This window comes from Mesoplodon densirostris, chromosome 9 (assembly GCF_025265405.1).
Source record: "Mesoplodon densirostris isolate mMesDen1 chromosome 9, mMesDen1 primary haplotype, whole genome shotgun sequence".
NCBI lineage: Eukaryota > Metazoa > Chordata > Mammalia > Artiodactyla > Ziphiidae > Mesoplodon > Mesoplodon densirostris.
In genome coordinates, this window is record NC_082669.1 from 89,907,974 (window position 1) to 89,924,753 (window position 16,780).

General features: G+C 51.3%; 2 protein-coding genes across 2 annotated transcripts in view; one reads left to right on the forward strand and one right to left on the reverse strand.

Moving 5' to 3' along the window:
- The window catches only part of SND1 (staphylococcal nuclease and tudor domain containing 1), a 424,779-nt gene that overhangs the window by 361,641 nt on the left and 46,358 nt on the right, over positions 1-16,780 (forward strand). The window lies entirely within an intron of this gene.
- On the reverse strand, positions 1,214-3,172 carry LRRC4 (leucine rich repeat containing 4). The gene has a single exon (XM_060108514.1). It carries the CDS (start codon positions 3,170-3,172, stop codon positions 1,214-1,216), a length of 1,959 nt encoding a protein of 652 aa, XP_059964497.1.

Here is a 16,780-nt window from a genome sequence, read left to right on the forward strand (position 1 = left end):
TCCACTCACGTTCTGCCCCCCTCCCCGTCACCACAACCAGTTGACATCAGCAGTAATAATCCCTAATGAATCAGCATTTAGAATAGTCACCAAATCACAAGCATGAGAAAAGCTTCCACTCCCCCAAGCTTCCCACTCCCAGCCTCTCCCCGCTTCTCCACCTTAAACCAACCCTTTAAAAAAAAAAAAAATCATCAAATGCATCACTGTCTACAATCGTTTGTCAGATACCGGGAACAACAGGTGGACATGGCACAATGCTGAGTTATGGCCTCCTGCGGATACCTTCTCTCTGCCTCTGCTCTCCCTTCCCATCCCCCTGTGGTACCACGCCCCCCTGCCCCCACCAGGGGCCACCTCCTTCTCCTGGGAAGCCCTGAATAGACACATGCCTTGCACAGAGTGGGTTAAGCCCAACTGCAGGAATCTGGTGCAATGTGAAAGCGTTTGACTGACAGCTACGCCAGCTCCCTTCCTTCTCTGCTCCTTCCCGAAGCCCTCTGTCAGGCGGGTCACGCTGTGTCCCACTGCACAAACCAAGAAGACTTGTGCGCAGGGATGCACATACTCAGTCCCTTTAAGGTTTCAGTTGAATTTTGGTGGTTTTCCTGTTTAAAATACATTTTACAGATCTGTCTTTCCCTTGGCCTCTGAAGAAAAAATTATTGCCTCTCAACATTTTAAGCACAGTACAAATTCTTAGTGCTTTTTTTCGTTTGTTTGTATTCTTTGTTTAAATAAGATAAATCTGCAAAGACAGCTCTCAGCCTAAGAAAGATGTCTAGAGAAATGGGTATTCCTGTGTCCTATGAAGCATCTTCTAAAAACTGACAGTTCAGTCTACCCGCCACCCCTCAGCAGCCCACACCCTAACTCTTTAGGGATATTGGTTGGTGTTTTAGTTTGTTTTATCTTAGCAGTTTCAACCCTATACCAGAAATCCCTCCTGGCAGCACAGCAGACTGACTTGTGGCTTCTATTCCACAACATTCCCAAGGTCCCCCACCCCCTTTAAATAGAACTTACAAGTTAGAAAATAGTTTTGTTTTGATTTTTCTTTTTAAATTTTAATATAATCTGTTTCTTTTACCAGCCCATAGATTTAATATATAAGCATATACAAGAAAAAGTCTCTCCCCACTCTGTACAAAAGTTGCTGTCTTTTGTGTGTGTGTGCATTCTATTGCATTTTATAAGTTTGTGGTGGGGGGAGTCATATTTGAGTTTCCTGTACCTTGTCCTTGGTATGGGTCTGAATGATATAAGGTTCAGAGATAGTGGTGACTGTGGGGTGCAGAGAGTTCCCCAGACTGTTTTCTGTCCAGTGGGCCCCATGTGCTGGTTTGTAGGTGTTGTAGTTAATATGGTCATGAATTGTGGGCAGCACGACTGCCCCCTCACCTGATACACCGGATGGAGCTGCTGTTGCTGCTGCAGATGCCGCCGCTGGGATGTCTTCATCCACCTGGATAATCTCAACAGTCCGGGCAGCTGTGACCGTACTCCTCTGCTGGTGCCGCTTGCGAAGTTTATAGAAGACAATCAACATGGCAGCAGCTAGCAGAGTCACTGCCACGAAGCAGCCAATGATGATCTTGGTGGTCTTCATGACTTCATCCAGGCTGGTCTGCATCTTATCATTGGTGTCCGTTGCGGTTACCGCCACCTGCTTGGGCACACGGGTGGTCTGAATGAGCACCGTGGTAGAGGTGGTATATGCCGGCTGGTAACCAGTGGACGTAGTAGGAACGGGCTTGTACTTTCGTGTTGTATCCTCAGGCGAGATCTCAGTGGTCTCCACTGTGACAGTGGTGAAGAAGCTGTAGTTGGAGGTGTTGAGCTCGGCCGTGCTCACGTTGAGGTAGGCCGAGGCATTGGAGTTGCCCGCCACGTTGGTCACCATGCATGTGTATACCCCAGTGTCTGAGAGCAGCACATGGGAAAAGTTCAAGGTGCCGTCGTTGAGGACAGAGATCCGTGGGTGGCGGGAGGCGTGGCTGAGCACTGTCCCATTGGGCAGCAGCCACTTCACGGAGGACATGGGGGGAGTCCGACACTTAAGTTCTGCCATCCGACCCTCAGAGATATTGAGGTCCCGAGGTGCGTCCATGATGAAGGGGGCGGAGCACTGGAAGGAGGCCTGGTCCACCTCCACCAGGTAGCGGCCTCGCATGTGCAAGGGAGCATGACAGCGGCCACAGCAGGTGGAATTGGTGGGTATGTACTCTCGAAGCCACCAGGCTAGCCACAGAATGTCACAATCACAGTTCCAAGGATTGTGGTGTAGGTGCAACTCCACCAGGTACCTCAGTGGGGTGAAGAGGTCATGGGGCAAAGAAGAGAGGTTATTGTGGGCCAAGTTGAGTTCCACCAGGGAGGCCAGCCCATCAAAAGCATTCCGCTCAATCAAGCTGACCTGTGAGTTCATGACCCACAGCTTCTTGAGGGAGCTCAGGCCATGGAAGGAGCCAGGCCTGATCTCAGGGAAGTGGTTTCCTGACATCTCCAGCTCCTCCAGCCCCACCAGGGGGGTGAGGTTGGGCATATCCTTAATGTTGCACATGCCCAAGTTCAGGTACTTGAGGTTGAACAGTCCCTCAAAAGCCCCCTCAGAGATGTACTCTAGCTTCTTGAGCTCCCCCAAGTCCAGGCGCATGAGGGAGGGCACCCGGTTGAAGGCGTAAGAGGGGATGCTTTCTATGGGGTTGTTGCGCAGCCAGAGCTCCCGCAGCTTGGACAGGTATTCAAAGGCCCCGCTCGGGATGACTGTCAGCCAGTTGTCAAACAGCTCCAGGGTGTTGAGGCTGGCCAGGCCGTTGAAGGCCCCCACCTCGATCTGCCGGATGGAGTTCCTGCCCAGCTGCAGGACCTCCAGGTGGTGGAGGTGGCGGAAGGTGTCGGCCTGGATCATCTGGATGTTGTTTTCCATGAGGTTGAGGTACCTGGTGTTGGAAGGAATACCCTGAGGGACCTCGGAGAGGCCCCGGCGGGTGCACACCACCTTGCTGAACTGGTTACTGCACGAGCAGACAGACGGGCAGTTCTGGGGCCCGGCGGAGGCGGCAGCAGCGATGGCTGCACACAGAATCCACACTTGCGCCGTGAGGTAGACGACGGGGAGCAGGACGGCATTCCAGGTGTGGTGCACAGTTACCTGCCACAAGAGCTTCATGGTGTGGCACGTTCATAATTCACCATCGCCTGGGATTTTGGCTCGGAAAGGAGAACCAGCCCTACCCCGGCTTAAGTGAGCTAGGAGCTCCTCTTTCCATCTGGAGAAGGAGGTGGGGAGGGGGCGATTAGAGAGACGGAGCAGATCGGCCGGAAAAAAATCATGCCAAACTAAAGAGTGGCCCCTCGTCTACCAGCCCCCCCTCGAGGCCAGCCCTCGGAAGGCTGGGACTTTCTCTCCCCCTTTGCGACCATCCCCACCCAGTCATTCGCTCTCACCTACCTCGGAAGGAAGGAAGGGAAGAACTGGCGCGGTGTCCTTAAGCGTTCGCCGCCGGAGCTGGCCACCTCGTTCCCATTCTCACTTCTTAGTTTTAATTAACAAAAGGGGGAAGTAGAGGGGGCGGGGAGGGCAGAGGGGAGGGGAGGGGAGGGGTGGGGGAGACAAAATGGCTTCTAGTAAATCCGGAGCCGGCTAGCGGAGCCGCGGAGTTGAGGCGCGCCGGGAGAGCCGAAGCCCGGCGGGCTATGCAGGTGCATGCCCCCCCCTCAGCCCGAGGCGGGGCGCCACCAGCGCTTCCCGGCTTTGTCCTTGGACCCTGGCCCCGGCTCGCACCAGCCGATGGGGAAGCCGCTTCATCGCCGGAGTGTGCCTCCGGCGCCCCCCGCCCGCTCCGGGGCTGCCACCCGGCGGGGAGTGAGGGGGCGCCCCGCAGCCTCCCAGGCCGCGCTCGCTGCCGAAGCTGCCGCCGCGCTGCCCCCTCTCCTTGTGTCGGCCGCTCCCGGCCCGAGGCAGCTGATGCAGTCGTTCGCTCGCGGTGCTGCGAGAGTTAAGAGGAGGTGTTCGCCGGTCCTTCGCCCCCCCCCCCCCGCGCCCGCCCTCCGACACACACCCCCTTCTGTCCTCGTCTCTTCTCTTAAGGGTTAAAAAGACCAAAACTGGGCTCAGTTTCCCAGTCCGCCGGCTGCTGGTGCGAGGAGCAGTAATCCGTCCAGCCCCCCAAGGGGCAGCGGCGTGGAGGCAGCGCCGGGACCTGGTCCGCCGGCCAGAGGAGCGCCCGGCGGCCGGGTCGCCCCGCACCGCAGGCCCCTTCGGGGAGTCCGGGGGCGGCTGCAGCCCCCGGAGGCGCGGAATCGCCCGCCGCAGCCGGGCCCCCGGCGCGCCGCCGGATCTGGCTTTTGTGCGGAGGGAGCGAGTTCAGGGCCCCGGCCCCCGGCGCCTTCAGCGGCTGCGCTGCCCGCGGACTGCTGCAGCGGCCCCGGCGCTGGCGGCGGCGTGAGCAGCGGGGGTCGCGGCTGCGGGGAACGCTCCGGAGCCCGGGAACATGGTCCCCACTCGCTAGCAGCAGCGGCGGCGGCGGCGGCAGCAGCAGCAGCAGTAGCAGCAGCGGGGCCCCTGTGCGCGGCGCCCACCGTCTCCTCCTCGCGCCAGGCTCGCGGTGTTGCAGGCAGCAGCCACGCAGACTGCTCTCTCATCCTTTTGTCCTTCAGTCAGAACGTGAATGTACTGCTGACGCATACTGTTCTGAGGAGAAGATTAGCGTGATGCAGTGCTCTTATGTATTAACACCGCTCCCCCTCCGCTGCCTGCCCTCGAGGGGTTAACGCCGGCGGCTTCCAGCGCCGCGCCGGCCCGCGCCGCGCAGCCCCGAGCTGTGCGCCTCCGTGCGACTTCCTCCCTCCCTCCCTTCCTTCCTCCCTTCCTTCCTCCCTTCCTTCCTCCCTCCCTTCCTCCCTTCCTTCCTTCCTCCCTTCCTTCCTTCTTCCTTCCTCTCTCTCCCCCAGCCGCACCCCCCCTCCCCGGCCGCTTCCTCCCCGCCCCCTCTAGACGCTGGGAGCTGGCCGGGCGAGGGAACAGGAGTGAGCGTCAAGTGGGGAGCCGCGCGCAAGTCGCAGGCGTGCGCAGCTATTTTGGTCCGATCGCAGGGAGCCGCCGGGTGGCCGCTGATAGGCTGGAGCGGCGCGGGGCTGCTGCTGCGGAGGGACCGCGCCGGCCCCCGCCCCCGCCCCGCCCCGGGCGCCGGGCACCCTCGGGCTCTGGGCGCGCTGGGCTCAGGGCCTGGGGAGCCGGAGGCGCGGCGACCCTCGGCGGGGCTGCTGCAGTTGGCGGGCCTCCCGCCCGGACCGCGTCATCCTCACCCCCGGCGACTGCGGACGGGGCGACCGGCCGCTCGGCCCGGGCTGCACGCTCGGAGTTCTGAGCTGCACTGGGGGACGCGGGGGCGGCCGGGGCACTGCTGCACATGTGCCTGTTCGTCCTGCCCCTTCCCTCGCACATTTCCTCACCCGTCGTCGGCTTTAACTAGGGCTTTCACTGAAAATTTTCTTAATGAGGGTTGCGGGTGAGGCAAACAGTGGAAGGAAAGACCAAGTGCGGGGAGCTAGGAGAGTGACAACCTGGGACAGCGCGACAACCAGCTGGAAGGATTGAGGTGAACTCCCAGCAGCCAGGGCACAACCCGTTCATTCAGCAGCCGGAGCCGCGGCTTCTCACTCTTCGCAACCCCGCGCCTTTTCCCCTCCGTGCGCCCAGAGATTGGAGGGAGTGGGTCTTAAAGCTTCTGCCCCATGAGCTCCACCAGGTCTTCTTTGTTTCTGGGAGTCCCTGGGAAGAACTGCGTAGCATCCTGCCCCTACTTCCGGTGAGAGGCGACCCCGGGGCATTTGATGGACCCGTGTAGGAGCGAGAACAGGACTTGTTCAGAGTTTTCCCACCGGGGAAAATGACTCCTCTTTCTCTGCCTGGTGCGGCGGGGGCCGACTGTGGCTAAGCCCTGGGAAGCCAGCTGGTAGAATATGGCACTGGTTTAGTGTTGCTTCTTTTCAAGGGCTACCTCCAGGCTCCTTTCCTTGTGCCCCGCCCGCCTCTGCCTTGGCAAGCTTGCTTGCCCATCACCTGCACGTGGGCTATTGTTTAAGAAGAGGAGGTCCTGGCCTGGATCTCTCAGCTCTCTGGATTCTGCCACACCCTTATCTCAATATTGTCTGCTGCCCAGTAATCTGAAACCTCCTTAAATATGCCAGGGAATTTTTGAAGTCCCTGGATGGAATGGAAACAGCTCCATTGTAGGCAATTTGGATTCCCTGTTATTTACCAACTTTTTTATTATGCATTTGCAGTCAAATAATAACAACATTAATAGGTAAGATGTTACCTAAGATCACATAGTAAGCAGTAGAGCCAGGCCTTGAACCCTGGCAGAGCTCAGATGTCTAGGAACTTGGACAGTAGAAGTGATTCTCCAGAGTTTTCTCCCAGTCAATAAGAACTCAGGTTTCGTTCATTTACTTCAACAGTCATTTACTGGGATGTTTGTCTACTGTATGCTCTCCACTATACCAAGGATGGATGGATGGATGGGTGGGTAGATCTGTTCTTGTTTAATCTGCCTTTACCCAGGGACACAGTTGCCGTAGTTGTCTCCATTTTATGGATGGAGGTACTGAGCTCTGGCAGGCGAATAACATGCTCAAGGTCATACACCCAGAAAGCAACAGAGGCAGCATCTCAATCCAGTCTTCAGACCCCGAGTCCGGTGTTTTCATCACTGCCACAAAGATGTCCAGTATGTTCACTCTGCATAGAGTAAGCGGCAGAGACAAGGTGGGGGGACAGCCTGCGTAAAACACTTCAGGGAAGGGTGTGTGGAATATGCTAGAATGAAGGGTGGGAGAGGAGGGGCTGAGAAAATAGATCCTTTATTTAACTTGTTTGACTCACAATTACTAATCAAAGAAAGAGAGAAATGGAGGTTGAGTTCCACCTGGGCTCTTTTTCCCTTCTTGACTAAGCCCCATTTGCACATCATCAGCTTCGAGCAGGACACACCCATCTTATACCCAGGTGTGAGTCTAGCCTGACAGGGATCTGCGGAGGAGAATTGAACACCCGCTGTTGAGAAGTTCTCTCCTTGCCACAGCTGGCATTGAGCTGGTAGGGTTCCAGAGAGACCCCGGCCAGGGTCTGGATGGCGCCCTGGAATATGGCTTCCCCTCCCCCCTCAGGCAGAAGAGGGGCCTGCCTGGCTGGTGTGGGCAAACTCAGAACCCATCTGTTCAGCTCCAGGCCCAGCAAATGTTGTGTAGGTGGATGGAAGGGTAGGATCAAACCGGTACTTAGTAATGGGGGGGTCTCGTGGTAAATATTTGTGAGTGATATCGCCCAAGCTTCATGCAGCTCATGGAGTTCTAGATAGGGCTACTTTGCCCTCTGTAGGCCAGCTAGGCTAAGGAAGCATCATAGAAACCATCAACTGGACCAAGGAGGCTGTAGGACCATGGCAGCACACACAGCCCTTTTGAACTGGAAGTGGCACTGAAGCCGCTAATCCAGTCGCTCGAGTATCGTCTAGCCATATGTCTGTTGCTCCTCACAGCCCCTGCTTCTGACTGCGTCCTTGATTTGGAGTGGTGCCACCAGGGAATAAAAAGAAGAAGAAGGCTTAAACTTGGAGAGGAGAGAAGGAAGAAACCCTGGGTTGAGAGTGTTTTCACTTGCGGTTTCCCACAGAGAGACTGCTGCGATAAAGCAGAGTTGAAGAAGCCAGCCGGTGATCCAGCAAGGCTGTGTCAGCCGCTTGTTACCTGCACTAAGATTGGGATGCCTGAGTTCTAGTCCCTTTTCTGCCACTGATTAGACATGTGACAAATCTTAAATTAAGACAGCTCCAAACCTTGGTTTCTTCATTTCTAAAATTAAGGGAATGGACTAGAAAGTTCCTTCCAGCTCTCATCGTCCACGATTCCCACCCCTCCTCAGATGTGAAGCTTTGTGAAGAAGGTTGATCCTTTGGGGTTGTAGTCAAGTCTTGGTAACGCACCACAACGTTGAGAAGCGAATGATTCCTTCAGTTGAATCGAGAAATCCACAGTGCCAGAGCAGAGCAGACTGTTTTCCCAACTGCTAAAAAGGCCTGCAGATCACAGAGTGCTAAAGCTAAAAGGGACCTTGGAGATCATCTGGACTTAACCTCTCATTTTACAGATGTCATTAATGAAGTTCGTAGAGGCATAGCGACTTACCTAGAGCCACACTACTAATTAACATCAGAGTCTCTGTCCCTTCTGAGCTCAGCCCCTCAGTCAAGATGACAGTATGTGGCTAATTGGCATTTAAACCTGGGGCTTGAAGATATTTCCAGATGCCTGCCTTCTGTGCTCTTGTATGCAGGTCATTATACTTCGCTGGGCTGGGTTAACGATGGGTCTTTGATAGAGCCATTCTGAGTGACTTTGGACCCTAATAAGAAGTGGAGGGAATCCCCTGGTGGTCCAGTGGTGAGGGCTCCGTGCTCTCACAGCCGAGGTCCCGGGTTCAATCCCTGGTCTGGGAGCTAAGATCCCACAAGCTGCGCGGCGTGGCCTCCCCATAAAAGAAAGCGTTAAAAAAAATTTTTGAGAAGAAGTGGAAGAAATGGTCATCCAGGGGACTGACTAAGGGGACCCAGGATAACTGGGCGCCTAGTAAAGCCCGTGGTAGACCATTCCTCAGCCTGACATGCATCGCTGAGGCATTATCCTCAGCAGCCACTAGATGTCCATAATGCCTCGCAGGGTTTGCCAGGAGTGAGCAGGGTGCTACCTTGCCTCCAGTAGGCTTTTGGCCCCCTCAAGGTGGGTCCATCCGTGGGCAGGAAGATTACATATGTACCCCCTGAAACTCTAGTCCCTATTTGCAATACTTTTTGGCTGCCAAGCCCTACTCAAGCACCTTATCTGTTTTTATAATCTTTTTTTTTTTTTTTTTTTTTTTTTTTTTGCGGTACGCGGGCCTCTCACTGTTGTGGCCTCTCCCGTTGCGGAGCACAGGCTCGAGACGTGCAGGCTCAGCGGCCATGGCTCACGGGCCCAGCCGCTCCGCGGCATGTGGGATCTTCCCAGACCAGGGCACGAACCCGTGTCCCCTGCATCGGCAGGTGGACTCTCAACCACTGCGCCACCAGGGAAGCCCTGTTTTTATACTCTTTACGCTGCCGTTTCAACTAAGAAAAGAACAAGAGCAAAGGAGGAAAAGCGATTTGGAAAATAGGAGGAAAGAAAAAGAAAAATGGTATGGAAATTGACCTCCACAAAGGGAAAGACATCAGTTGATTGGTGAATTAGTAGTGACAAAACATAAGAAATGGTCTGTATGGAAAAAGTCACCTTCTCCTACCTAAGGCACTTCCACCCACATGTACAGATACCCTTCCAGGGTCAACTGGTCATAAGGTTTCTGTTTAATGGATAAAGTCACCATTGCAAAAAAATAAGGTTATTTTTCTTGCCTGTGATCCTGAAGTGAGCCTGTGACCATGCCATTACTACCCACAGTCATAAAGGGAATGGACTTTTTTCCTTGAGCCTGATGATTCAAGGCGACACAGCTGTTCTAGACTTACCCACTCTTCCTAGTGCCTCAAAATCCACTGTCCTTTTCCCCTAAGAACTCTGCTCTCTAAGGAAGTCAGAAGGAAGTGGACAAAAAAGCACTCTCCCTCTGGGTCCCATCCAGAGCAATTTGTAGAAAACCTCAGAAAAGAAAAGATGCTTAATAAGAACGGCAAAGGGCTATAGAATGGAAGGGCCTCTTCCTCTTCTCTGAGGCTGGTTTCCTGGGGCTTACCGTTTCTTTTCGGGCTGCCAGGCCTGAGTCAAGGGAGAAACCTCCCAACGCCCCAACTGCCGCCTCTTTTGGAATAGACGGTTGGTGCCCATTCTAGCCACAGTCATCTGTATGGTCAAACAGCCCAGAGAGGTCCAGCCAAAAGCCTTGGAAATGTACTCTTCCGGTGCACTAGCCCATTACAGGCCCTGTGGTTTATCCTTCCCTTTAACTGCCTTTGTCTAGCAGTAACAGTAATGATGTTAACAGCGACATTTCCTGGGGCATTGATCGGTACCCATATGAATCATCACAACAGCTCTGTGAGGTGGGTACCATTAGATTCCCCATTTTGCAGATGAATTTAAGACGCTTTCTCAGGATCACAGAACTAGTAAGTGACTATATCAGTTTCCTAAGGTTGTCATAACAAATCACCACATATTTGGTGGTTTAAAACATCAGAAATTTATTCTCCTACAGTTCTGGAGGCGAAAAGTGCAAAATCTAGTAGGGCCATCCTCCCTCCAAGGGCCCTAGGGGAGAATTTGTGCCTGGCCTTTTTTGCCTATTCCAGCTCCTGATGACTGTCCCATTCCTTGATTTGTGGCTGCATCACATCAATCTCCTTGGTCATGTCGACTCCTCCTTTTCTGTCTGTCTCCTCTTTGACTTATAAAGGACACTTGGCATTGGATTTAGGGCCCACCTGGTCAATCAAGGGTGATGTCATTGCAAGATCCTTACTTGCATCTGCAAAGACCCTTTTTCCAAATAGGGTAACATTTACAGGTTTGGGGATGGGGGTGTGGGCATTATCTGTCTGGGGCTCATTCAGCTCACTGCAGTGACAGAGCTCAAATCTATTCAGCATTCAAATGTTAAACCACTGTGATGCTGCGATCTGCCACTTAAGATGTACCCTCCCCTTTCTCTTCCTCTTACCTCTAGCACGTACATCCTCTGTGTACCTGTGCTTGTGAGGGGCAGAGGAGAGGAGCCAGGTGTCAGCGGTAAGGCCATTGGGTCTTCCTGTTGGAAAGGGAGAGAGGGTTCCCTCAGTCTGTGCAACAGTTAGGAAACATCACGTGAGCCGAGGGAAGGGGGCATGTGGACCAGAGAAGCTCAAGAAATCTGCCTTGATTCCTTTTCTTGATAATTTTCTCACTCTTTACATGGCCTGTTGATTTTATCCCAAAGATCTTGGAACATCTAAGCATTTACCAGTAATATTAGAGGTACCTCTTGGCATTGCTCCAAATTTGGCTCAACTGTAACTAAGTCACAGAAATGTTGAGCTTCCCACTCTTTGGAGATTAAGAAAGGCCTAAAGCTCAGAGCCCAGCAGATACAAAGGCAGATGTGGGAGTGAGAGTTATGATTAAATGGCTTTTCGAGTATCTCCAGCACAAATTTGATCCTTAACCCAGAGTCCATGCCTGCAGGTACACACACATACACAATGGTTTTATAAATTTATTCATGTTTTGGTTAGTGAAAGCCCAAACACTTTTTCCCCTCAAACTGAGTCCTACATGAAAGAGGGAGGGAGAGAGAGAAAGAATGAGTGAATGCATGTATGTATGCATTCATACATACATGTTAGTGGGCATTATACCGTAGTGGAGGTTATGAAAGTATTCTGGAATCAGAGAAACCTGGGCTCAAATCATGGTTCTCTCTCTTGCCTACTGTGTATAATATATGCTGTGTATATAAGTTGCTTCTTTAAGCTTCAGATTCTTCACGTGTAAAGTGGGATTAATACCTGTATTTATTTTGTGGTATTATTGGACTAGAAGCAAGTAAGAAAAATCAGTCTTAGCTAATAGTAGTAGTAGTAGTAGCAGCTGTTACTTTCTAATAAGTAACAGACCTGGTGCAACCAAATAAAAAATAAATAAAATTAAAAAAAAAAAAGAATACCCAGAACCTTGTAATGTAAAAAAAAAAAAAAAAAATCAGCTTTTTATTTTTATTTTTTTTTTAAATACTGGGAAATTTAAGGAGGATCCTAGTGGTCAAAAGGTTTCGCCAGTCCTCAGTTTTGAAAATAAGGAAACTAGTATAGAAGGGAAATATTTTTATCCAAAGTCAATTACTGAGAGAATCCTTTTTTTTCCCTCTCTGCTCTTGGTATTGCACCTAATTTAGACCTTTCAGTTCTTCATTTAAGATATAAGGTGTTTCTCACTGTTTTTAACAGTTAGTTTTGAGATAATTTTAGACTCAGAGACAGGTTGAACATACTCAGACTATAGGATATGGTCTTCACCCAGCTTACTATTACGTTAGCATCTTATATCACAGAACATTTACTCAAAACTAGAAATTAAAGGATTCAAGACATAGATGTTTACTCTTTCCCTCTAAATCTATTCTCCACAGCCACCAAAGCCATCTTTGTGACATTATAAGAGATCATGTTATTGATTTGCTTAGAATGCTCCAGTGTTCTCCCCCTCATAATTCAAATAATGACCAAATGGTGTACCGTGGACCACAGGCCCTAAGCTGTCGTGCCTTGCCTGCTCCTATGCCCTCATGTTTTATCATCTTCCCGCTTACCCCCTACCCTTCAGCTATGCTGCTCTTCTTTCTTTTGGAATACTCTAAGCTGGTTCTCCCCATTAGGGCCTCTGCTTTCTCTTCTGTCTGGAATGTTCTTCCCCCACATCTTCAGGGGGTTGGCTCCTTCTTGAGCAGGTCTCTTGGGACTTTCCACGACTACCCTGTCCTTTAGACTACTTTATAGCCCCACCAGTCATAGTCACATCCCTGGGTTTTATTTTCTTATTTGATTTGCCATCATCTGAAATTCTCGTTTACTTGCAGAGGCCCTTCCCATCTTGTGCCCAACACCTAGATCATAGTGGTGAATTAATTATTTCAGAGGAAAGAGGACTATTCTTTGACCCAAATGAATAGGACTTCAGGCCTCACTAATGGTGTATCAATAGCCCTAGCCCTACTCCATAAACCTTTGAAAAGATAGGTGAAAAATGACCAGCTTTTGGGACTTCGCTGGTGGCGCAGTGGATAAGACTGGGTGCTCCCAATATAGGGGGCCCAGGTTCGATCCCTGGTCAGGGAACTAGATCCCACATGCGTGCCGCTACTAAGAATGCGCATGCCACAACTAAGGAGCCCACGTGCCGCAACTAAGGAGCCCGTCTGCTGCAACGAAGACCTGGTGCAACCAAATAAAATAAATAAAATAAAAAAGAATGCCCAGAACCTTGTAATTTAAAAAAAAAAAAAAGATCAGCTTTTTTTTTTTAATACTGGGAAATTTAAGGAGGATCCTAGTGATCATGAGGTTTTGCCAGTCCTAAGTTTTTGAAATTCCTAGCCCCTTGCTGACAGATTTATGAGCAAGAGTTTTATGGAGGTATCATCAAGGCTTACGGGTTCTTGGCAGTTGTGGATATGTGAAGAGTGAGCAGAAGAGCGAGTATAGGTACACAAATACGATCGTCTGTGCTCATGGATACATGTGCCTGTCATTTTCAAATTTGCTAAAGTGCATTTTCTCCAAAGGGAGGGAGGGCTGTTGAGCCTGAAATAGGGAACACCAGGACCGTAAGATGAAATGCTTTGAAAGTGGCTATGCCAATGCTAATTAAAGAATGTTAGGACAATCACCACTAGCAGTAGTAAAGGGCGCCCCATTACCTCACTTTATGGAGAGCTGGGTAAATTTAAAGGCAGCAATAATTATCCCACTGAGTGCCAGAGCTATAGCGCAATCGGTGGGCACCTGGCTGGGCGGTGAGAGGAGCCCAGAGCTTCTGTCCAGGGTCCTTATCTCTATTAGCTGTAGTCCCTAAATTTTGCATGACTAAAGAACAAACAGTTCCATCATCAGACTCTTACTTTAAAACACTCAGGGGAGAGATTGAAGCAAACAGCTGTGTGGAGAATCTGACTGGGAGCCTGGCCACCTGGGTCCTTCCCCAGCTTTGCTATTGACTTTCCCTTTTGCCTTGAGGGAAGATGATTCTTCCTGTTGTGACTCCACTTTCCTTGACCATGGATGTATCACAGATTTTGTTAAAAAAAAAAAAAAAAAAAAAAAAGTCGCATGGGGCTTCCCTGGTGGCACAGTGGTTAAGAATCCGCCTGCCAATGCAGGGGACACGGGTTCGAACCCTGGTCCGGGAAGATCCCACATCACGGGGCAACTAAGCCTGTGTGCCGCGACTACTGAGCCTGTGCTCTAGAGCCCGCGAGCCACAACTACTGAGCCCGTGCGCCACAACTACTGAGCCCGTGCGCCACAAGTACTGAAGCCCGTGCACTCTAGGGCCCCCGTGCAGCAACTACGGAGCCTGCGTGCTGCAACTACTGGAGCCCATGCGCCTAGGGCCCATGCTCCGCAACGAGAGAAGCCACCGCAATGAGAAACCCACACACCGCAACGAAGAGTAGCCCCTGCTTGCCCCAACTAGAGAAAGCCTGCGTGCAGCAATGAAGACCCAATGCAGCCAAAAATAAATAAATTAAATAAATAAAATTTAAAAAAAATAGTCACATGGCTTAGGGCTATTCTGGGAATATTCTAGGACCCCCCTTATGGAGCAGGTCACTGCTTCAGAGAAGACCTTATAGTTTAGAGAGAGTGAACAAGATGGGAACACACTTTCTATACTTACCCTAGGGCATTTCTGACTGAATTTAAGAAACATCCTCAGCTTGGAACTTTTTCTGTGTTTTTAATCTGTTCAATTTGGCTTGAAACCTGTTGTGCCCTTTTCTGCTGTTTCTTCTTGTAGCTGTTCCATGGCCTATACAGCAGTGCCATATTGGCACTGCCTTCTCTTTCCCAGGCTTCTTTATCTGTTGTTCAGTCTCTTTGTGGATCAGCATCTGTGGCCGTCAAGCTGCCTCGCACAACTTGTTAATTGTTTTCAATTTTATGCTGCCAGTTTCAGCTATAGCTCGGGTTTTCTTACTTCCAGTTGGTATGGCCTCAGTTCATCATCCAGTACTGGCCTGATAAGGTGGGTTCTTTTGTCTGATCTAAGGAGTTTCTGAGGGAGACTTGGAGGACCCCTAATGAAAATGTGGGCTTGAACTTTGTCTCTTAGTTGCTGTTGTGACCATCCTCAGCCCACCCCATCCTTGAGCAAAAGGCCAGGCTCTTACCCTTAGAAGTGGAGGGGTGCGCAGCATTGGGGACAACAGGAGCCTAGCCTGGAGCTCACACCACCGGCTTCTCCATGAGTCATCAAACGACCGATGGGTGGGTTGGCTGACACCCAGGTTCCTGGGTGCTGCGTTCCTTTTGCATTACGTGCGCCTCTTCAGGAGTGAGATCTCCCCAGCCTCCAGCCTGCTCTTGATCCATGGTTTTAGATACAGTTCTATCTGCACATGCTTCCAGTGGGAATCACCTTTATATCTAGAGGAATTTGGGGTGGGTGAACGTGAAATAGGGAGCTAGGGCCCTCAGCTCCTCTAGCAGTTGTAGAGAGAAGAATTAGAATTCCCCAGCTGCTTGGTTTGTCAGTCTGTCATATTCCTATTCTCTCTTATCTCTTTCACTTACTCTCTCTCTCACATGCAGTTCGGAATTTGGCCAGAGCTGATAGGTAGATTTGTTTGTTTTTACACAAGGGTAACAGGACTATCTCATTCTCCTTTACCCCAGAACGCTACCCCTGGCCATGAATCCCTGCCTTTTCAGTTTTTCCTCACTACCAGCCAGGAATGCTAATTAAGCAGCATGCTCTCGGAAGCCTGTCGTGTTGGTCTACTTGAAACTGTTTCTCTGATGGACACCAGACTGAAATGGCTCTGCTTCTGATAAGGGGTGCTGGAGCCCCACTTTTGTGGGGCCCCCAGTTGGGGATCTGGGAGTCTACTACCCTGATGCCTGGACACTGACAGCCTGGCTAGAGGAGCCTTTGTTCTGTATCACTCTCTTGGTGACTGGGGCCAGTTTGTGTGACAGCCCAGTGAGGCTGCTTGATTTGTATTCAGTGCACAAGCCCTAAAGAAAAAGAAAAAGTCTGAGAGGTGCCTTGCCAGCCAATAACTCTGAAAGGATTCTTTGTGTAAGTGAGCAGTCTCTGGGCTGGACGCCCTCCCTCCCCCCAAGCTGGCCTCGCTGGCCCAGCAACTCGGTGGTGCTTTGGAGCTGGCCCCGAGCCCTTGGGGATCACTCCCGAAGGGGAGACCATCTTGGGATCCCAGAGCGACTTCAGCTCTGTCCTTCCTGCCCTGGCATCTGACCGTCTGCCTCCAAATGCCAGTCCGTGGGATCTATTCAAGGCCATGTGTGCACACGAGACAGTAAGTGAAAGAGAGAGAGATGAATATGAAAAGAGCAACTGACCAACAGACTGAGGGCATTCTAATTCTTCCTTCTAGTGGAAACCTCCAGAGAAAGATGGAGCCTGTGTCCAACACTCCAGGGGGGAGCTGCTCCATCTCTCTTTCGGCCAGCAGGACCCTGTGTTGGCCTGAGCCTTTTGATTTCCTAACCAATTAAAGCAGTCTTTTGCTCCCTTTGTCTGAACAGCGACAGACCTTCTGCTCCTGTACACCTGAGAGCTGCAGGGTAAATGTCTTTATCAAACTGAGACTAAGAGGGGCTCCCGCTCTGATCGGAGGCCAGGCCTGCCTCTGGCCTCCAGCACCACCATCGACAGCCCTGCCCATTTTCAGCGCAGCTTAGGGGTGGGCTTCCTGCCAGCTCCTGTCTCAGGCTGTCTGTCTCTTTAAGAGTGTTATTTGTTATTAATGAGCTTTCTGAACACATAACCTTGACTTGCTTGCTTAGGTGAGTAAGACCATTCTTGTTAAATACTGTTTTCTAGGAAGGAGAAGAATTAAGCAGGTGTTGAAGGATTTTCCTAAAGACTCACGTGTGAGCCTGGAGGACAATAGCGCTGGGAAGCAGCGGGGTAGGGGTCTGGCATCTCTGTGTTAGGCTGCATTTGTTGTGAGAGAAGCCGAGAGATTGACTGAATTTTGTCCCATCACGTGGTCCGTCTCAGAGGTGAGCCTGTCCCCTCGTAT

What these genes read in the sequence shown, in the direction of transcription:
- LRRC4 (XM_060108514.1), bottom strand. Translation starts at nt 3,172, where the DNA reads ATGAAGCTCTTGTGGCAGGTAACTGTGCACCACACCTGGAATGCCGTC.